Source organism: Heterocephalus glaber, unplaced genomic scaffold (genome assembly GCF_053883595.1).
Source record: "Heterocephalus glaber isolate CG9 unplaced genomic scaffold, H.glaber_assembly_v1.0 deba00001454, whole genome shotgun sequence".
In the NCBI taxonomy this organism is placed as follows: Eukaryota; Metazoa; Chordata; class Mammalia; order Rodentia; family Bathyergidae; genus Heterocephalus; species Heterocephalus glaber.
Genome location: NW_028258303.1, coordinates 14303802 through 14327005, shown reverse-complemented (window position 1 = coordinate 14327005; position 23204 = coordinate 14303802). Strand labels below are relative to the sequence as shown.

General features: G+C 42.7%; 1 protein-coding gene across 9 annotated transcripts in view; it reads right to left on the bottom strand.

Moving 5' to 3' along the window:
* Positions 1 to 23204, bottom strand: part of Fras1 (Fraser extracellular matrix complex subunit 1) — a 444408-nt gene that overhangs the window by 195027 nt on the left and 226177 nt on the right. For all 9 annotated transcript variants that reach the window (XR_015452892.1, XM_087215885.1, XM_087215884.1 and 6 more), the window contains 4 exons: positions 17186 to 17329; positions 10272 to 10412; positions 8830 to 8970; positions 7072 to 7248 (listed from right to left, as the gene is read on the bottom strand). Coding sequence is in view for 8 of the 9 variants with exons in the window: in XM_087215885.1 (XP_087072011.1) it covers positions 7072 to 7248; positions 8830 to 8970; positions 10272 to 10412; positions 17186 to 17329 (603 nt within the window). In the remaining variant the exon portion in view is untranslated. The remainder of the gene's footprint in view (positions 1 to 7071; positions 7249 to 8829; positions 8971 to 10271; positions 10413 to 17185; positions 17330 to 23204) is intronic.

Here is a 23204-nt window from a genome sequence, read left to right as displayed (position 1 = left end):
CCAGCAGGTACCATGTGCTTTTAATTACCTGCTCAAATGTCAGGCCCCTCCTACTCAGTCAGGCCTTTTTAAGGCATGGCCTGTGTCGCTTTCATATTTCTATCCCCAAAGGCAGGCACACCCATGCTCTAAAAGCAAGAAGGCAAAAGTAAACAGGACAGAACATCACCAGAAGGCACATACTTCTAGAGCTTATGTCAGCACCGCAGGGACTGTTAAAGAGGGCTGTTTAATACAGATTTCATATGTTTTATTCAATTAATGTAAGGGAATCCCAGATTCAAAAATAGCCAGCCACATGCTCTTAAATTATGCAGCCAGGTTCCTGCCTGTTTATTTCTTTAATTAAAACTCTTTGCCTTGAGCCTTTGTGAGCCTTAACAACAACTAAATAGATCAAAATAGACAAGTACACTTTATTTCTCCTTGTTCGCTAAAGCAAGATAATTGATAGTCCAAAATAATTATGAATTCCTTATTGTTTTGAAATTGATACTAGGCCTGTATTGAGTTTTTGCAATTTTGCCCTGTGTAGTAAGACTCAACCTAAAAAGGCAAACTATCTTCAAGGCTGAAAAAGAAGGCTCAGGAAAATTTAGCTGCTGAGATTTCCCTGACACTTGCCTGACCAAAGTGCTGTCAGCACTGTAACGGAAAAACACCTGAGACATAGGTAGGTGCTGCTAGGATGTGTATTGCCTGTGCAACCTTTTTTAAAGCACAGTGCGTCTTCTCAGATAATAAATGTCATAATATATAAGCAAAACTCACGATTGTAGTACAGAGTACACTTTTTAAAAACCCTGTAATTTCTTCAAAAGTGTATGATACTGAATCTTTGTGCTGCATTGAGTGGGAATTGAAAGAATCCACCATTAATCTGCCGTGGAAGTGGGGCAATCATGTGGGTAATCTAATCATTTGGACCATGCTCATGGTCAATCTTGGTTGTCAATGCCAAACTGTTTAGTGGTGACTGAACTGCACCATTAATTGCATGGCCCTTCCTGAAGTTAAACTGTAAGGCTCTCATGTGACACAAAGAACAAGGGATATGTGCTTGGAAAAAGAATATCATTTCTGAGCAACTTTGTCCTAATTATAACTTTTAATCCCCTGTTGTTAAATTCTTTACTTGGTTTCTTCTAGGCCTTACTTTCTTCATCTATAAAATGGGTATAAGTGTATGAAAGCCCACAGGATGTTCAATAATTTTTTTTTGGTACCTGGGATTGAACTCAGAACCTTGTGCTTGCAAGGCAGGCAGTGGCACTGCTGAGCTAAATCCCCAGCCCTAAAATTCTTAATTGTAAGAAATTTCTAAAGAGTTGGTAGAGTTAGGAAATGTTACCAAATAAAATACTGAACATCCAGTCAAACTTAACTTTCAGATAAATAATAATATTTTAATATATCTGTGTAATATTGGGCACAGGCTTATATTTAAAAAAATATTCCATTTTAAATTTGCTAAATCCTATATTTTCATTTGCTAAATCTGGGACCCTTAGTAACAGATGCTTTTGTTTGGCCCTTATTTGTATTTCCTAGTTTCTATTATATGTATAAAGCATGCAATGAAAAGAAACAAAAATGGGTATTTCATTTTTATAAGTACTAAGGAGGGAAAGAAGTATACCATTGCTAACATAGTGTGCTTACCTTGATCACCTGGAAGTTTTGCTCACTTGATATATGGTCCTGGGCCAGTGGTACCAACCTCACTTGGGACAATGTCATAAAGACAAAATGCAGACCCCTACCTTGGGCCACTAAACCTAAATCTGCACCCTGGCAGGATTCCCAAGAGATTCCTATCAGATGGTCTGTCCCGGGGACCTTTTAAGTTAAGTCTTCAAAATAACTGAATCATTTAAAAGAAAAAAAGTCCTTCAGCAAGAGTAGGATAATCGAAGACTGAGTGGAGCAATTTGACCTGAGGCTAAGAATGTAAGCAGAAAAGGCCTGTGAGACTGAGCTCCAGGCCCAGTGTCCTGTTCATCCACTGGGGACAGCCACACAGGCTGACATTAAATGACTTCAGACTCAGAAAAGACCAGGACAATGCTGTCCTTGGAGTTGTGCAACTGAGAACCCCATGCCAGCTCCTCCTGAGACCCATCTCTACTCAGACTAACTCACAGAGGCCTGGAAACCAGCAGGGGAAGACTAATGACAAAGTAACGGATTCCCATGGATGCTGGTTTGGATGCACTGGGTTTTATTAATTTGTAATTTGTTTAGTTTTATGGGGGAGGTGATAATGAGTGTTTTTGTTTTTTTGTTTTTTCTTTTGGTACCAGGGGGATCGAACTCAGGACCTTGCACTTGCGAGGAAGGTGGCAGAACCACTGAACTAAATCCCCAGCCCAAGTGTTTTGTTTTGTTTTGTTTTGTTTTAACTTGAATCTGTCTGTGCTACAGAATACTCAGGTAAACAGGTGTGATCATGTCTGGATAAAATTACTAAAATCATTCTTTGACCTGCTCCTGAATTTTTTTTTATTAGTACATGTTTGCAGTACATAATGATCACCTAAATGTTGTATTTAATAAACATGCCCAATTTTGATTACCGAAAATGCCACCAAATTATCTTTTACCATTAGTAAGAGACCTTCTTTTGTATCAAAGATTCTAGCTACACTTTTTTTTTATACTGGGGATTGAACTCAGGACTTTGGGCTTGTGAGGCAGGTGTGGTACCACTGAGCTAAATCCTCAGCCTGATTCTAGCTACACTTTGGAAATAGAGAGGCAGGGGAGGATATCAAAGTTTCATTTTCTGAAATGCCAAAAATAGAGGACAAACACACGAAGGGAGCCGCCGTCAACTCTCCAGAAGGCTATCTCAGACCACTCCTCTTTCTCACCCCTGCCTTGCCATGTGTTTCACAGCACAGGCAGCTACTCAAGAGCAGACCATGGGATTTTTTTGTTTTGGCCATTCATTCATTCTTTTATCTTTCTCACTCACTAGACTGTACATTCCATGAGAACAAGAATTTCTATCCAACACATTCACTAGCTCATCTCTGGTGCCTAGAAATGTCTGGCACTTGGAAGATACTAATAAACATCTGTGCAAGGAGAGAATAAACATGGAGCACTTCTAACAAGCAGTGTTCTCTTTGGTCACTGTTTATTAATTTCATATTTTTATGCCTCTCAACTGCAGGCTTAGATTTTAGTTAAGTATCTTGGATTATTCCTTCATCTTACACTAGATAATTCTTGACTTTGTCCTGTCACCGAAAGTGAAAAACCTTGATAATACCTTCTGACACCATGTCAGCCTCTAAGTAAATTGCTTCTTCTTATAACACATCTGCTTCTCCCTTCCTTAGCTGCAGTAATATTCTAATTACTCTGTGCTGCAGTCTCCAAGAAAGGGAGAGTTCCAGAAGACAGTTGTTCTTCTCTTCTTCATAAAAAAAGCACTTGCGATCAAAGGTGCTATAAGGTCTCAATGGGATGTGTATACACACACACGCACGCACGCACACACGCATGCACACGCACACATGCCTCCAAGCTTTGTAATGTTCGCAGAGAGGTAAGGGCATGGCTGGGAAGCTGTGCGAAGAGGAGCCCCATGCAATCTCACAGGACTCCCAGACCTGATTTCATAGACAACACTTCAGCAGAGCTGAAAATGGAACAGATTGTGGGAAGGAGGTTTCCAGAGATACAGGGTGAGTGACAGGAAAAACATCAATCAATACACTTGGTACCTGTGTAAGGCTGGAAACAACTGGTAGTCGTGCTCAGTTTCCCAATGGAATCTTGGGCAACTCAATTAACCTCTTTCTGCCACATTCTCATCACGTGAGAACTAAGTACAGCAACCTACCTAGTGGAGATTGCACAGGGAGTTGCTAATAAATATGAGTAGACAGCTATATGTATGATACCTAATAATATTATGTTAACGAGCATGAAATCATGGGCTACAGGGGACTCAAGAAGTCAATACAGTCTTTTCACATCTGACCACAACTAAGCCATTCCAGAGAGATTAGATTTAAAAGATGCCCACCAAAACAAGTCCCTGAAGCCTCCCCTTTGCCAAAGATGCTTTCTTACATTTCAGATGCCCCGAACCTGCAGCAGTAGTATGCTGTGCTCCTCCTCTCCCTGTGTGGAAAAGAGACCAGCAGCTGTCGTCTTGCTAATAGGAAGCTGTACCCTTCAGAGAGTGTCAGGTAGTAGCCCGCTAGCCATCAGCACAGATATCAAGTCAGGTGAACCTAGGTCTCCATTGGACTCTACTCCATCCATGTTGACTACATGACTTTGAGCAAATCACAGCCTTCGCTTCTGCAACCCTCAGTTTCTTCTCCATTGACTTAGTCCTGGTGTCAGGACTAAGTGATCAAAACAAGTCAGTCACTTCTCATAGTGCCTGGCTCAGGATGGTATAAAAAATAGTGACATTATTTTCTAAGCTGAATAAGCCTGGTCTCTAATTTTTATTTACTCGTAATTCTAACTTTTAAAATGTTAATTGTCTTTGTTTCTGTCTTCTGAACTCATTCTAAATTCCCTGTTTTTAATTTTTTATATAGTGTTAAAAACTGTAGGAACATGCTAGCTATGCTGAGTACCTAGGGAAGATTCTATCCCAGACTTCTTCTGGGATGGTGATGGCCTCTCCTAGGGTGTCTCTGGCTTCTCCAGTTTTGCCCTGAGTGTCATAAAATCCAACCATGGCCCACAACATTGCTCTGAATTTGACATCTCTGTGGTTTCCAAATCCTCAGGGCACACAGTCCAGGGCTGTGTAAAGCTATGTACACTAGGTTCACAGATTCCAAAAAATAAAAAGTCACTTCTGTAACACTGTGTGTGTGTGTGTGTGTGTGTGTGTGTGTGTGTGTAAGAGAGAACAAATTGGAGGGGGAGAGAAGGAAGGAAAAGATTAAGGAGGAAGAGGAGGAAGAAGGAGGAGAACAGAAGAGGTGAAGAGGAGGAAGAGGGAGAAGAAGAAGAGGAAGAAGGAGAAGAATGAGGAGGAATACAGGAAGAAGAAAAAAGAAAGAGGGGAGGGGGAGAGGAAGAAGAAGAAAGAAGAAAGCAATAGCAGTATTAGTAGCAGTAGTGTTTTCTATTTTCTCCATGTACTTTCTCCATACCAAGCAGGGCTAGGTTTGCTTATAATTACTTTCCTTAGGGGACTTGGGGTTTGCTAAATAGCCAGAGGGGCTTAAGGAAGCTTTTCTGGTAAACTCAAACCCACTGAAGGGATTTGAGAAGCAATTGAATGGAAAGGAGAAGTGACCCTCTTTCCCCTAGCCCAGGGCCAGTCCCTAAGGAAAGAGCTGCCTGACCCTCCACCATAGCACTTGGCAATAGCCAAGCACAGAAGGAGTAGGCTATGCAGTGTCTGTGGACTGTCAGTATCAACAGATTCCCATACCTTACACATAGTTATGGGTCAGAGCCACAGGAGTTGATGGGACCAGAGTTTGGAGAAATCATACACATGTGGGTGGTAGTGAGAGTGTCTAGTGAAAAGTTACCCCCTGGGCACCCTGCAGACCCCCCTAGAAGAAGGAGATTACACCTCTAATGCTCCCCAGAACCTGAGTGCATGGAGTGAGACTCAGACCTACTGAACACGGGGACACTGAATTCAGCAGTCACATTCACACTGCTAACCTGCTCTGGTCCTGGCAGAAGCCTGCAAGATAATCATGTGCTCTAAAGCTCTGACTGAAAAGGCTCAGAGAGGTGAAGTGTCTGGCCAATGTCTCTGATCCCAAGTCTGCATACTTCTTACCATGCTGTGTTCCTCCCAGTATCTTTAACCTAACTTTGAAATCCAGCATTTCCAGGTGAGACTGCATTCTAATGTGGAATTGAAGCCACTTTAAATAAGTGGGCTTATAGGATACAAAATAGAATCTGCAGCATGCTTACAGTTAAATCACAGAAAGAACACTCAAAGCTATGAATAGAAAAGAGACTCAAGAGGCATAACAGAAAAATGGTAAAGACAATTGGGTTCAGGTGGTCGGCAGATTATTTTTCTACCTTTCCCTACATTTGAAATTTCCTTTAATGAATATACTTCATGCTTACAATGTAAAAAATACAAGATTAATAAGCTATCTTTTATTAATTACATTGGTATATTTAAGGTAAACAGTACAATGACATTCATCATTGGAAATTTGCACCTTTATATAATCCACTTTGGTTCTTATTTTTTCCCCATTTCCCTACCCTCCCTTCAACCCCTCCACCCCTCCCTATCTACAAAGACTTTGTTTCCATTTTTTCTTTTTCTCATATTAATTTCATTCCCTTCTTTCCTTTCCCCTACCCCTCCCACTTCACCTTTCCCTTTGCCCCTTTTCTTCCTATTTCACATTATCTATTATACCTTTTAGTCCTTATTTACACTTTCAGTTTCTCACACTAGAGAAACTATTCAGTATTTACACGTGCGTCCTATTTATTTCACTTAAGAGTATCACCTCAATGTGCATCCATTGAGCGACAAATGTCTTTAGTTTCTTTATGGCTGAATAAACTATTTTTTTCAAGTAGCCTGGGAGTCAAACCACTCATGCCAGAACAGAGAAGCCTCCTTCCCAGGACATGGTACTACTCCCTTCATCTCCTGACCCATGGACAGAGGACCTGGTTTTTGAGTCAAAGTGTGCAGGGTGTCATCGATTCTGTGGGTTTAACCAAGGCAATGGCAGGAACAACTTCCATGTTTTGACATTAATCCCATTTTTTGCCCTGAAGATACCTATTCCGATTCAGAGTGGCAAATTACAGAAGTAATGAATATAACTTTACAATGAGCTCTAAGTCTTCCTTAACGACCTTACACTGGTCTCTGAGAGAACTTCTGCCTGCACTGTCTGAACACATAACTTGGAGATAATAAAAAATCCAGAAGATCATCTGTCACAAAGGGAGGACAATAGCAAGGGTCCACTGTCCTGCATGTGGCTCTCCAGGTCATCCAGGCTTCTTGGGTTCAGTCCCACCTCACAGGATCTGTGGAGAGGGCCCAGAAGCCACCTAGCATATCTTCACACAGAATGTACTCACCTTCACACAGCCCAGTGCTCTCCAGGTAAAATTGGGCTCTGCACTGGGACAGACACTCGCCGGAGGGGACAGAGGTCCCCAAGAGCTGTCCAACCTGCAGTCCTGCCTCAGGGTTCTTACACTCGGTGCAGTGAGAGGGCTCAGGACCCACACAAGTCTGGCAGGAGGCATGGCAAGCTGCACATGGAACAAAAGGCAGAAAACCCAAAACTCATATAAATCCTGCAACTGACATGAGTCCCTCCTCAAGTCAATACTACCTCCCAAAGTGTGCCAGGCACATCCTCTCAGATGTGGGTTTCCTGGTGCTCTATACAAAGCATGGGGGTGGTGATGATGTATGTGAGAGGGAAGGGGAAGGCCGTATAACTAGTCACAGCTCTCAGGGCCATATAGCTAGTTGAAGCTCTCCTGCAAGGGCTGACAGGCTGGATCACAAAAATCTAGCACGTTGGACTATAGTGGACTCGCTGAATACCTATTTAACATTATGTCCTGGGTCTTTATCGAAGATTTTAGAAACATTCATTCAAAGCCCATTACTGTATCTTTTGCAAAGGTGGTTGTTGTGTTACTGTCTATTATGTCATCCATTACACACTAGGGGGAAGGGCTGCCTTTGTAGACAAGAAAGAGGCTTCCTTTGAGCAGCAATGAAAATTTCACAATCCATAACAGTGCTTTGTTTTCCCTGGTGACTGGTGAAAAAAATCAAAGCCAAATACCATACTAAAAACTACCTATGCCCACATTTTGATACAATTAACTCTCCTGTACTCTACAAGATTCTCTAAATTTTCTTTTTCAAAATACTTTTGCAGCTTTTCTGTTTTAAATACATTTTTCTTGTAGCTATTCTCAAACTCTTCTCTAAGGTACTCTAGGTATAAATATTTCACTTAATGAAAGTGTTTGTCCTTGATGATCCAGTTTGAAAAGCCTTAAATGCTGCACCCACCCAGTGAGCCCAGAGCCTTTTCTGCAAATAGCAATTTAAGGTTTTCCATTTCTTGCAGCCCAGAGGCATTGCTAGTGACTCCCAGTTTGCTCACAGTGTCATTAACAAAAACAAGTTCTTCAGAGAGAAGGAAATGAAGTCTAGGAAAGCATTAGCAATGCTAGGGGAGTAGAGAAAGAAGACAATCAGAGTTTTATTTTGTCATAATCTATGGTAAAGGAAATAACATTCCCACAGGATGGCCACAAAGATCAGCCACTCTTCAGTGGTATTGCATATTCTATGATTTTTTTCCACATTATCCCTTCACAAAACTATTGTAATGAAAAATGCATATATAGTTGTCCCCAGGAAACTACAGGGCTTGGTTCCAGGACCCCTGCAGGTCCCAGAATCTGTAGATGATCAAGTCCCTCCTGTGAAATGATACAGTGTTTACATATAACCTGCACACAACCCTTTCCTATACTCTAAATCATCTCTAAATTAATTATAACAATGAATGTGACTCCTACACAGCACTTCATTTGCATGGATCATAATGGTCCTCAGTATGTGGCAAATTCAGGTTTTGCACTTGAGAAATTTCTGAAATTTAAAAAAATATTTTGGATTAGTGGCTGACTGAATCCCATGGCCATGGAACCCACAGGGACAGAAGCGGGGGCTCGCTGCAGTGTGTATAGCCACACAAGACACACTAGATGAAATGCTGAGCTGGAAAGTAATATTATTGGAAAAAAATCAGTCTGTCTTTGTGACAGACACTCTCTCAAGAATGATGATGACACCAACATTACCTGTGCAGACCCCCCGGTCAGTGTAGAAGCCTTCTCCACAGATGGGCAGACAGTGACCTTGCTGTAGGGCCTGGGGGTGGATGCAGGCTGTACAGTGTGAGCTTGTGGGTCCAGCACAGCTGGCACATGAGTCATGACAAACTGAGGAAGAGGAAGATGGAAATGTAACAGGTGAGTGACACCAGGATGCATTTCCTGTCTGGACTTGGAAGCCCTCCCGGCACTCGCAGTCCTTGTAGATGTCACATCAGACCAAGGGAAAAGGCATATCAGCAGGAGGTGAGGTTGACGAAATCGCCCACATGGCCCCTCTCTCCCCCCTTTCACCCATGTTCTACCTAGTGCTTACCAGTCAACCTGACTTAGCATTTGCATTATGTGCTTTGTACACAGTGTAATTTTCAATCTTCATAGCATTTTAAGGTAGTTATTATTAACTACATTTTATAATTGGGGAAACTGAGGCCTTGGGAGTTTCAAAAACAGATCTAAGGTCACAGATCTCATTCAGAGCAGGGCTGGGATTTGGTCTCCTTGGATCTAAATCCCATACCACCTGGAGGAGGAGCATGGAAAACCAGTGGCCCTACGAGTTGGGAGCACTGGGATTCTGACCAGGGTCCATTAACTCCTATCTAGTTCTCCCCAGGCCTACTTTCCTCGACACATGCACAGTGAGAAGTTGGACTAAGTGAAAATTTAAGAGACTTCTGGTTTTCATATTCTGGATTCTCTGGCCCTGGTGTTAACAGTGTGGGACTTGTGTGTGTGTGTGTGTGTTTTTGAGACAAGGTCTTGCTAAGTTGGTCAGGCTGGACTAAAACTTGCAATCTTTCTGCCTCAGCCTTGAAGAATGCTGGGATTACAGCTGTACACCACACATGCGTTAACCTTGGGAGGACACCTGGGTTAACAGTAGAGCATTTTGGATTCTAGGAGACAGCTGATGTGAGCACAGATGGGCTGAGCCTTTAGCAGAACCTAGGACAGGGATGAGGTATAGGTTCTAGAGGATAGTGTTCAGGAGCTGGGCAGGGAGTGGGGAGGCAGAATGACAATGGCAGGGTTGAACTTGGGGTGAGTAAAGAGATAAAGCAGGGTTGATATAAAGTTTACCAATGCTGTGAAAAGAATGAATTTTGCTTCACTAACATAGGTTAGTCATGCTTGACAAGCACAAAGGACTGCCTATTAAAGAGGTTCTTGACACTTCAAATGGACCAAATAATCTGTAAGGATGACTGATAGGCAATCATCCACCCATAACTACCACTCACATTCCAAACACACACAGGTTCTATAATGAAACAATGATCCCTTTGACAATAACATTTCTCCATCATACACACAAATTCCCAAATGTGCACCATATAGTAACTTGCATTAAATGCTTTTAGAGGACAAGATGATGATGATAGTGATGATGAGGGGCCATCTCTTACCTTTGCATCTGCCAGCAGCATCAGCATAGTATCCACCGGGACACTCAGAAATGCATTTCCCATCATATAACACCATATTCTCAGGGCAGGTAAGACATCTGGGACTATTGGGACCACAACTCTTACAGGATTGATCACAAGCTAAGAAGAAGAAAACCCCATCAGAGAAGAGCGAGAGTAAGAAATGAAGTTGTAAACTCCATTGTTAACAATGTCCGAGTTGGTACCTATCAGTGAAGCAATCTCACACTCTGGCTGCTCAGGCAGAGTCCTCTCAGCCTACAGCTTTCACAGCTGGAGGAGAACTGAAGAATTATTCGCTGAACTAATCATAACAAACACTCTGAGGCACCCCACAAGTGTATACAATTTAATATGGGATTTACCAAATGGCCTTGGAAGTAGGGTTGCCAGATTTAGCAAATAAAAATGCCAAGTGTCCAGTTAAATTTGAATTTCAGATAAATAATAAATTTTCAGTGTCAGTATGTAGCAAATATCCTTTATTTTACCCTAAAGAGAAATTCAGAACTCTACTAAGCAAGATCACACTGCTAAAATTATATTGAAATTATTATTATATGGATATTATATTATATTGTCAATTATATTGAGCTTCATACAATTTTCCAGGATCTACTCATTCATTTACCCCTCAAAACATTTATTAAGGTCTGTGTTGTGCTAGAAGTAAAGACACAAAAGTCAAATCAATCTTGTCTCCAATTTAAATGACTTATTAGTCTAAAAGAGGGAAAGCAAATAGATAATATTACAAATATTAAATCACCCAAATTGGTGTGGAGAGACATACTATTTTTTAATAAGTGTGAGGGGCAGGAGTTAGGAATGGTCAAAAAAAGATTCAGAGAAGAAGCAAACATTGGGCACTATTGTGAAAACTGAGTCAACCCAGGCCAGGCTGATTAGGAATGTCACCAAGCATCAAAGTGAAGGCTAAAACCTGGGAAGAGACTGAACTTTTCAGGGAAACAGAAGTTCATTCAGCTAGCAGTGGGAAGGGGCAGGCTATGAAAATCTGTAGCCATGTCTAGGTTCTCATCCTTGGAAGGCACAGAAGCCCCGCAGTTCTGACCATACAGAAACATGGCTGTATTTCTAGATAAGAAAGATCACTGTGGCTGCACTTTAGAGAGTTGTTTGGAGAGGTGAGGAAGGAGAGTGGAGCCCAAATGGAAAACTGTGGCCAGGACCATGGAACTCAATGCTTACGAGGTGGATCAAAGACATGAAGGAGTAGTAGGTATGAGAGCATGGAAAGTGAAAGTGCTTTTTAGATGGCTTCAAGGAGTCAGCCTTGGTGCTACTCACAGAATGCAAGAGGGAGAGGGGTTTAGGGGACTGTGAGGAGCACAGCCAGGATGTGTGGTCCAGGAAGCAGCTAACCTACAGTTCTGGCGCTCAGGAGAGAGTGCTAAAGGTCATCACATACAAGTGGTTGATGAGAGGAAAAATTAGTTGATTTACTCATGAAAAGCATGCAGGGTAAGTCAGAAGTAGGCAAGAACCTAGAGAGCAAAATATCCAACAAAGAAGGTAAAAATTAGTCAACATGACCAAGAACACATCTTTCTGAAGGGGACATATAAGCAGTGCAGCGGCAGAGAAATCAGGGCAGAAAGAAGTTTCAGAAGACAAATCACCTCTGAAAAGGTCTCACTGCACTTAGAACCTGGACTCTAGGTAGCCTGTGCCACACATTTCAGTGGAGTCACTGGACAGAACAGAAGTGGAGGCTCTGACTATGAAATGTTCCTCTAAAGGCCCCTGGTGGTGAACCAAGAGGAAAGAGAGGGAAATTAGAGGGATGAGGGTTGTTTTATCACTTGAACAGTTAAAAAACTCAAGGCAAGTATGGATCCTGGAAAGCATTGTTTTAAAAGCCAAATCTGACTGACTGATGAAAGCATAGCTAGGTAAAAACAAGATGTGCATTCAAAAGTGCAGAGGGACAGAGTGGCCTTGACCAGAGCAGCACAGGGCCTCTCATGCGCAGGAAGAAGGAGGCACAGGAGGGTGCAGGGGGCCGGGTCTGCTCTGCATGCACCAGCTGGTTTCTGCATGAGTGAACACACAGAGAATCGATGTTTCAGCAACACAGAACTGCTGAGATTTATTCTGTCTGTTCTCTTAGTTCACCTACATCCTGTTAACCTCCTAAGCACTACTTCGAGAACTTGAGAAAAAACATGCTAAGTGATGGGGCCAAGGCTCCCTCTGCATCTGGAGGGATTCAGTATCTTCCAGAAGCAAACGAATAGGGCAAGACAGTTTCAGTAAATGGACCAAGCCAATGGCCTTAATGTCAGAGAAAAATAAAGCCACCCCTCAACTCATGACTATAAGAAGAAACAAAGCATTCTATGAGAAGCATTCTTCCCTTCCAGACCCATAAAAACTCCTGAAGTTCCTAATTCTAGAGTCATCTTAGCAGAAATGAATAATCTGTAAGCTAAACAGAATTTCCCAGAAATGAAATATTGCAGGAATTTTAAAAATGGAAACACTATATATTAAACATTGTAAGATATCCCTAAAAGAATACTTAAGAGGATAATTTGTAAATTTAAATAGGATAATTAGAAAGTCGCCTGTTGTCTTCACACTAATCTATAACTTCAATATAAAAATCAATAAAATTTCTAGTTGAATTTTCTTAGGAATTCAATATGTGTACTCCAATAAACAGCTAAGTTAAATTTGAAGAGGAAAGCAAAGGAGACTTTTTCTGATCAGATATGAGATGCTACAGGCAACAGAAATTAGTGAACAATAGTGTAATAATGAATAAGAATAGAAATTTAGATCATGGAACAGCTCAAAAAGGTCCATGTACATATGGAAATTTAACTTATAACAAAGATCAATGGAAACAATTATATTGAATTAATAAATAATGTTGAGAAAACTGGATAACAAAATGGAGAAAAATGAAACTGGATCCCCTTCTGAAGACCATATACATAAATGAACTCAGAAGGATTGACAACCCAAGTTCAAACAAAACTATCGAATTATAGAAGAAAATGTAAAGCAATTGATTTGTGAATTTTAGCAGTAGATATTTTTAAAGACTCAAAAGTAAAACTTTAAAACAAAAAATTATGAATTAAAGATTTTTGTTTAACAGAGGACATCATATTCAAACTTGAAAGAGGATAGGAAGTATTTGCATATTTAAAACTGACAAGAGTTAATATCTATAATATGGCATCAAAGCCAACAGAACTATGGGAAAAGCAAATTAAAAAGCAGCTCACAGAAGAAGAAACTCAAAGTCCTACAGGAGATAAAGAGAGGCTCAAATATATTAATAGTCAGAAAGAAGCAATTAACTGAGATGTCCCTTTATACCTATTAACCAGAAAATATCAAAAGCTTGCTAATGTCAAATGGTGGCAAGGACCTGGACATGAAAGGAGCCTCCTTAGCAGTGTGGATTGCACAGCTATTCTGGGAAGCGATCTGGACTATGTTATCAAAGACAGAACATGCGGAGCAAGAGACCTACAGTTCTGCAAGTTCTTAAAAGCACACAATGTTTCCTGGTGCTCTAAAGCAGTGGTGTGGGGATGGAGCAAGTGGAGGGGCCCATCCCTGGGACCTTGGCTGGGCAGCTGTGAGAACCGCCAGATCGCATAATGTAACAACATGAGTGAATCTTAAAAAATACAGTGCTGACCAAAATCTACAACATCATATAATTTAAGAAAATTAAATATATATGCACTCAAGACAAAAATACCCAGTTTAGATATGCTCAGAAAAACAAAAAGATAGAAGCAGAAGGATGTCCAAGTTGAGCCCAGACTGAGCAAATTAGCAACTCAGTGAGATCATGTTCCAAAATTAAAAACTTCAAAAATGGCTGGGGATGTAACTCAGTGAGAAGGCCCTGGGTTTAATCCTCAGTAACTCAAAATACATAAGTAAATAAAAATTCTAAAAACTCAAAGTGCTTGCCTAGGTGTCAGGTGAGGAAGGGAAGGGAGGATAAAAAGAGAGAAAAAGGAAGGAGAAGAAAGAGGAAGAGAGAGACAACAAAAACCTTGGAACTTGATTTATTATGTTAGTGCAAGTCACAAAAGCCCTTGATAATAGCATAAATACTTGAAAAATGAGGCTTTTCTTTGATGTTCCTCACCCTTTCTAGTCAGTATTTGCAAACTCCAAGACACATACCACAGGTGAACCTGGTCAGGCTAAGTTCCTTCAGGTAGGGGGCATCATGGCTTCTAACAGGCTGTGCTGGATTTTTCTCAGTACTTTACTTTGATATTCCTATAGATATGGGCTGGCTGGTTATAAATTATTAAACCAACACTAGCCATTCTTTATCTTGAATAGCACTAATCTGAATTGGAAATAAGCCACCATTATCAGTATCCCAAGCCTTAATTAACAATCTGATATCAATCAGTGCCTTGGTTCACTGATGTTTTAGAAAACATTTATGGGAACACTTCCTGAAGTCATTTGGTTTAAACTTTGAGAACTTGAACAATTGTATGGAAAGCATAAGCTCCAGTTCTCTTTATTGAAAGGTACACTGGTCCATGGCAATGGCATTGCAAACTCTTGCAAGGTACTAAGTATTCAACGGGTTCAGTAATTACTTGTTGATAAACAGATGAGTTGGCTGATTAATGTCAGCCATGGTCCATCTTCCTATCTGGAAGTTTTCTTGACACTTTCCAAAATGTATATAGATAACATGTCAGGTGTACATTCTCCCTCTAAGCTCCCTGTTATTTTTTTAATTCTTCCAGGCTGTGAGGAACTCTGGTTTCCCCACTCAGCCTCTGAGCCCAAGAAGATTTCCACCCTTGCTGCCCACAGCTCATACCACCTGTCCTTTTAAACACCAGCAAAAGTTGCTTTCTCAGTCCAGATAACAGCAAGCAAGTCTCAATAACAGGTCAGGGTCACAGGGCTCCTTTTTCAGTGACAATAACCAGCCCCCTGGGGACTAAAAGGGTAAATGCCTTTAGGCCTTTGGCTTAGTGCAAAATTGACATCTGGCTTAATTGAGCAGTGAAGTGGTGCTGGCAGAAAAAGATTAACATGCTCAGGCTAATGGCAGCCTGGCCTTTCTTGCTGTGTCCTCTCCAGAATCCTTACAAAAGCCACCTGTGACTCATCCATACTCACAGAGATTCTTCACACCAGTAAAGGTGATGGATCTCTGCACAGCTTTACACCAAGCAGCTGCCAAGGGCCCTCTCTCTTCCCTAAGACAAGTGGATCTGTCAAGTCCCAAAGAGCATCTCATTTGTGCTGTTGCCCTGCTCAGTGAACAAAATGAGAACAATATCTCAAGCAAGTTTTATGGGCTGCACATTGTCATTGATTTAGGGGACTCATTATGAAAAAAAAAACCCACTGACCATGGCATGACCAAGGCGGTAAACTCAACCCAAGTCTTGCTGCTTTTACTGTCAGGAGGCTACCTGCAGACTTAGCAGTGTCCATAGGGGTGGCCAGTTCATCTACAGGCTGACAGGAGGACAAGAAGAAGGGACCGAAAAAGAAGTGGAGTGGGGAGCAAGAGGGGGAAAATCAGGCAAAGGTGTGTGCATAACACAAATCACACTGCCGTGAGCAGCAGAGCGGTCAGAGACTCAGGGACCTTTATGATCCAGAACCAGAAGATCTAAGCTTGAATCCCACTCTGCCCTTTTTTAGCTCTGTGACCAGAACCAAGCTTCTTACCCTCTCTGCTTCCTCCTCTGAGACATGGGAGCGATAATATCTATCTCAGGAAGTTGTTGTAGGGATTCAACCCCAGACACTGATACAACATTTACTCTCCACCTGGCAATGTTCTAAGTGCTTTGCATATTTGAGGTTCGTCCTCTCACAGCCTTCAGAATTGTGTGTGTACATTTGTTTCCTATTGCTACTGTAACAAATTACAACAATTCTTTGGGTTAAATCGAACAACACAAATTTACTACTTTATAGTTCTAGAAGAGGGAAGTCCTCAAATCAAGGTGTCAGCAGGGCCATATGCCTCATAGAAGCTCCAGAGGAGAATCCCTTCACTTGCCTTTCCAGGTTCTAAGGGGAGCAGCACTTCCATCTCTCTGGCCTCTGGTTCCAACCCTGCTGCCTCACTTGTATAAGAACCCTTGTGATTACACAGGACTCTCCCCCATAATCCAGGATAATCTCCCCATCCCAGGATCCTGACCTTAGTCACACCTGCAAAGCCCTTTTTGCCATAGCATACTCAAAGGGTCTGAGGATTAGAACAGGGACACCTTTGGGGTCAAAATTCTGTCTACCACATGTCACCATTAGCTTCATTTCACACATAGGAAAATGACAGGCAGGGAGAGTAACTTGCCCTCAGCCACACCCTCACCCATACCTTCCTGCCTCCCATGGCTCACTGTGCCTGGCACAAGGACTCACTGCACTGGGTTAATTCTCAGCGTTATGCTGTGGTTATGGTGTGGGTATTAAAGGTGGATCAGATAATAACTGCTTAAAGTCAGGGGCACTCACACCAAGGATGGGTTTGCTCTTGGGTGGCCTGTTTCCATCAACATGTACTATATATTCAGAAGGCGGTCTGGTGCGGATGAAGCATTTGGGATTTGGGGACAGCTGGGCCTGAGCAGCAGCCCCCATTCCCTAGAGTTGTGGGTCCCAGGCAGGCAGCTTGGGCTCTACCATCTCCATCTGCTGTGTGAGGCTGGGATGGCACCCACCACCAACAAGCTGGCAGGACAATGAAAGGGGATCCCACTGGTGGAACGTGTGTCCTAAACTTCAGAGGCAAAGCCCATGTTTGCAGCCATCTCTGAATCTTCTGTGTGAAAGAACCAGGGGTATCAGTGCTCTGACTCAAATACGAGGGATGCTGGGGTATCCCGCTGGGCACTTACCCACACAGGTGCCCTGCCTGTTGTAGAAGCCGTCACCACAGCTGCTCTCGCAGCTGCCACGTCTCAGCACTTGCAGGGGGTCTCTGCAGGCCAAGCAGTGCTTCTTGGTGGAGCCTGAGCAGCCAGCACAGGACGAATGACATGCTGCAGGCAAACAGAAAGCCAGTAAGTGACCCACAGCGGGGACGGCTGCTCCCTGCTGCTCTTCCATGGGCTGCAGAATCCACAGGGAGGACGCTGGTTGGCACTTCAGTTCTCCACTGCTATGTGCTTGTATAGCCTTGGGAGAAATGCACCACACCCATCCTGGGGAGGCCAAAACAATCTTCCATGGTCAAGAGTACAACTTCAGCCAATTGTAGCCAAGGGATGGAGCAGAAATTTAGTGGCTTTTGAGGCATGGGAGTAACAGGGGTAAATATTACAATTTTCTAGACAAAGATGGACTCGATAATGAAATCAGACAGCCCTCTATCCCCTTGCTTTTTGTAATCACACAACAAAGTACGGAAAGGATATAGCCACTCCTGCCTTCTTCACACCACAGAACCAGCTGAGGAGGGACACCACTCACATTAGCTCATGGTTAGACCTTTCAGGGACCTAATGTGACTTGATATCTCTCTCTCTCTCTCTCTCTCTCTCTCTCTCTCTCTCCCCCTCTCCCTCTCCCTCTCTCTCCCTCTCTCTCCCCCACACCACTCTCTCCTTCTTATCCACCCTCAATTCCCCTGCCCCCACAGCATCTGCCCTACACACGTATCTTGAGGACTCAGAACCTGGTTTTCTCTGGTCCCTTCAGTTTCTAATTGTATGTACATTGCTCAAGATCAAAATTGTTCCCTTAAATTCTAAAATTTTATTCCCTCCAGCATTTGATTTTATTATTATTCATGCTTACTGTTCACCTTAGCACTTCTGCAAAGACAGTCCTATCGTAAATAATTGACAGATTTGACTATCTTTATAACTAATGCCTATGTTTCCATTAATACAGCCTAATTTTAAAATATTTGCTTCACAATGGACCACCGCTTATTTTGCAGAGGCACTGATTCTGATCAAAACTGGCTGAAGGAATGAATGCTGTTTGCAAATGACTTGGTAATCATACCTTTGCAATCTCATTAGGTACCCCTTGGAGTCACAAGGAAGGATGCCTATCTTGCAACTTCAAGATCCAATCCTCTTCTCTAAGTTCCAAATTGCCAGAGAAAGTCTTAATTTCAGATAGTTTTTCTCCCAAGCAAATTTAAAGATAATTACAAATTGTTTTAAGTGCTAGAACTACTCTGTGATAAAGACTAACAGTGGTGGGGGCAGTGGGACCCACTTTAGATACATCTGAAGGAAACTCCAGCCATGGAGAGCAATAGAGGAGAGCACAGGCAATGGTGCTGAGAAGGGAAGGGTGCATGTTTATAACCTCAGCTACTCTGGAGGCTGAGGCAGGAGGATGGCAAATTTGAGCCCAGTCTGGACTACTTAGCAAGACCTTGTCTCAAAATAAAGTTTTCAAAAAAGGGCTAAGAAATGTATATTAGCATCAGAATACTTGTCTACCATGCCCCAGACCCCAGGTTCCCAGTACTACAAAAGGAAGGGAAAAGAAGAAGGAGGAGGAGGAAGAAGAGGAGGAGGAAGAAGAGGAGCAGAGTGTTGAGGGACATGAAGGCCACTCTGAGGCTACGTGCTGAGGCACACAAGGCACAGTAGCATGGTCATGGTTGGAGCTGCAGGGAGGGGCTTAATCAAAACTGACTTTGGAGACCAAGGAGAGGAAGAAGAGTTTTTATCCTAACTGCAGTGTGAAGGTCATGAATGGGTTCATGCAAGATCCACAGGAGCTCTGGTTTAGACCTTCAGAGCTCTCTCTTAGGCACAGAGACAGGCTGTGAGGTGTGTGTGGAGCAGGGACCATCTCAGAGTCTACTGTGTGGCTCAGATGAATGAAGGCAAAGGCGTGGACTAGTGGGGTGGGGGGGAGAGAAGGAGGCAAGTCTCCTTATTTATCATCTGCTTCCGTCCAGAGAAGTCAGCTTCCTGAGGGCACAGCCCATTTCTATTTTGTGAACTCTGTGACCAGCACACTGCTTGATGCTTTAAAAAACACTTCTTCTGTGACTTCCTTTATACTTAATTCCTTATTCATATTTTATAAAGGTTACAAGAGAATACTGGTCATGTTTAGGATAAGCCTCTGGCACCACATTTTAACTAAAGACATGGAAGCAAGGATCTCAGCATCAAACTCAACCCTTAACACACACACACAAATGTCATTTGTTTATTCTGCTACCCTCCCTTCCTGTCCACAGCCATCCTCTGAAATGTCAGTCACTGTTCATGCCTTTGGAGTTGATCCAAAGCTGCTACCTAACTAGCAACACTCAAAATCTAACCTTGACTCTATGAAGGAACATCAGGCAGACTTATCAACCAGCAACAGAAGCAGCTCCCACATACCAGGTGTGGTGCTGACCTGTGGCCTTGCTACCTAGCCACAGGTAACCCATTACCTGAGGCCTGCTATGGGGAGCCAAACACACTCTGTCACCTGGCACCCTGGGGCCTGGGCAAACTGCCATGGGGAGCAAGTGCCCAAGGGTACAATGAAGGAAAGAGAGACCAGAATGACAGCACAAACCTGCTCACCAAGGTCAAGTAAGGACCTTGGCCCATGGAAGAGTTTTAATCAGGGCAGTGGAATAATCAATCAATTTTGCTCTTTAGAGAGTTCATTCTGACAATAGGAAAAGGAGAGGGTAATTAGCTCAAGATATCTTTAGGAGAAAAAAAATCCTCTTTGTCCAGGGGGTCTAGAGGAGATGAGAAATGAAAACACAGCACCCTGCTTCTCTTCAGTGGCTGACTCCATGGCTGTGCAGACCCTCAGCTACACTGGTTGTTAAAGCAGGAAAATCCCTCCCAACAGGTCTGCTACCCTAGGTCCCCTCTAATGCTCTGATGCTTCCGGGGGGACCTAGTTCATACCATGCTCCAATAAGCAAAAGATCTGGTGCAGGAGAGTGTCTGTCCTGCACAACTTTGAATCTATGCTTATTAAGTATTTTTAACACCACTCTTGGTGTTCTGGAATAGATCAAGCACTCACAGTACTTACTGGGTAACTTTCTGGCCCCATCTTCTGCGTCTTCTCCCACATGAAGCAGGGTCCCCTAAGATGCCCCATGTGGCTGTTCTTGGGCGCCAGAGGCCCCAGGCAGGATTCACCTGGCTGGTATTGGTCTCTGTTTCCTTACACAGACTGCATAATACTGCTGACATTTCAGAGGCCTCCTAAGTTGTCACTACTTCCGAGGAGCTTTGCTGAACTCATTGAAACAAGTTCCTTACCCCTTTCTCTATGTTCCTGCAACATGGCATTCATTCAGTTGCACTAACTACTCTATTATAAATCAATCTCCTTCAGTGGAATGAAGTAGCTTTCCAAATTGGGTGTGAGGGGTTATGCTTCAGTCATATTAAGCCCTCAGTGCCCAGCATGATGAGTACTTGATAAATGCTAAATGAATGCACTCACTGGTTATCAGAAATCTGTCCTGTCATCTAACTTCTACTTGGAAACAGCTAACCACAAAGTCACGGTCTTAACATATGACAATTTAAGATACATAAACCTGAGGCTATAAAATGTACTCTGAAAGGGCTGACATCCAGGTGTGTTTCGGGTGACAAAACTCCTGCTGCATCTACACAGAGTACCCAATGTGATGCAGGTCCCGACTGGACCTTCTGTGTCCTCCATGCCTGACAACAGACATATTCTGCATCAGGCATAAGGCAGCGGGGATTCCATTTCAACCCAGATTATGATGTGCTGTCATTTCATAGGATGACACATGCCTGCTGTGTTTTGCAATTAATTTCTAACTGCTAATGCTGAACATTTGCTTTACAGATTATCTCCTCTTGCAGGCTTATCTTACATGTGGCCTTTATTCCATTTGAGTTACTATGAAAAGTAAAAGGTCACTCTCCTTTTCTCTCAGTGATACATTTTAGATCACTCAGGGTTTGAATAGTAGATTGTGAAAATTGTGGCAATCAATTTTCAAAAGGGTAAGGGAAAAACATCTTCTTATCTCACAAGCAGTAGATCATTTATTTGGTTAGGCCCTTGGCTTTTCTAGAGCGTTGCAAGACATGTGTTGGCTTGTCAAGCAATTCATTTCAAAAATGAATTGGAAGAGATTACTTGTCTCTTGTCAGCTCTATACTGAAATTCTACTTTGAAAATAAGAAACTTTTCACACTTGATGATTTGGAAATAGAGTGCTTTAAAAATTTTTAAATCTGTGCCTCTCTAAGAATAAAATGCAGTCCTTTTCAGGGAAGCCTTAAAAGCACTTCCTGCGGACAACTTCTTATTTTGCAGGAATCCTTTCTGGGCCCAGCCAGGGCACCAGATTCTGATGGGCTCTGCCTTCAGGGCAACCCCCCCGCCCTGGGAAAGAGAAGGGGCCTCTGGGAGAAAGGTGTCAGGGCATTAGCACATTTGCCCTTTAATTCTTCTCAGATTCTCACTGAGGCTGCAGTTCCAATTTTTCCAAAATGCCACAATTTAGGGAACTCAGAACCACACAGCTGCAGCCAGAACTTCCCGTATCAGCAGAGCCCCTCACTCAAGCCAAACTTATGCATTCTAGTTATACCCTGTCACATTCATTTCACAAATGACTAGGAAGGATCACCAAGGTTTAAGGACTACAGGTGACAGGTAGTTTCAATAAAAAACTCTTGTTGAGCTGGGGATTTAGCTCAGTGGTTCTGCTGCCTGGCTTGCAAGCGCATGGTCCTGAGTTTGATCCCCGGTACCAAAAGACTCTTGTTGGGTAAAGAATTTTTCTACCTTAAACCAACTTCACTGTCAATTGCTTTTCAGCCTAAAGCATGGGCATAATATTTGTTGCACCTAATTTATGAGAACAGGAGGAGCTGACACATTTGAAATGACAGAGAAAGTAGTATGATGGTTTAAGACCTGGCAAATCTTGTTTCAACATGTCAAAAGCAAAGTGGTTTAGAGAGAAAATGAAAGTACAACTCAAGGTAGAAGGTAGAAAAGATTTTGGGAAGGTAAGAAATGGAGCCCTCAAGGAATTTTCCAGCAGCTATACAAAGGGGATCAGGACTTTCCCAGGGGCCTGATAAGCTCTTTTCTTGAAATCTCTACTGAACAACAAAAGCCCTTTGGAAAGTGGTTGGAAGTTGGGTATGATAGCCTGTAATCCCAGCTACTTGAAAGGCTGAAGCAGGAGAATCTCAAGTTTGAGGCCAGCTTAGGCAATTTAAATAGGCCCTGCTTCTCCATCAAAGGCTCAAAAGAGAAAGAAGTCTGCAGGCTGTAGCTCACTGGCAGTTTGCCTAGCATATGTAAAGCAGTGGGTTCAATTCCCAGTACACTACCAACAACAATGAATGATTGAAAATAGATAGCTTGGTGAAGTGCAGATGCTGACAAGACCATTCCTCACTCTTCCATCCCTTTATTGACCCCCAGACCTCACAATCCACAGCCCCACAAGAGGGTAAGGCTGGTTGCCTAAAAGACACCAATGCCACACAAATTCAAAAGAAGTTCTGTGGACATCTGAATGATCACTATTTTTACCTTTTTACTCCAGTAATATTTATGAATATTTACATGTATACAAAAGGTTGAAAGTGCATGCACGTGCACACACGCGCGCGCGCACACACACACACGCACAAAACAGGAGATTAGATTAGGGCATGGAAAAGCTGGCTAGAGAGTAGGCATGACATATTAATTACAAGATCCTGGAAAATATGTGCAGAACAGTTCCCAAAGTCCTGCACATGGACTTCTTAAGAGAACTCCAGCAGGTTTTCAATAGGATGCCTAGACCTGATGTCAGCCTGAGGCCTGGGATCCCAGCACTGCCTCTCAGGACCTGGATGTAGAAGTTCTCGAGGGTTTCCTCTAGATTTGGACAGCATAAAAGGACACAGACATTAAGAAGAGTTTGCTATT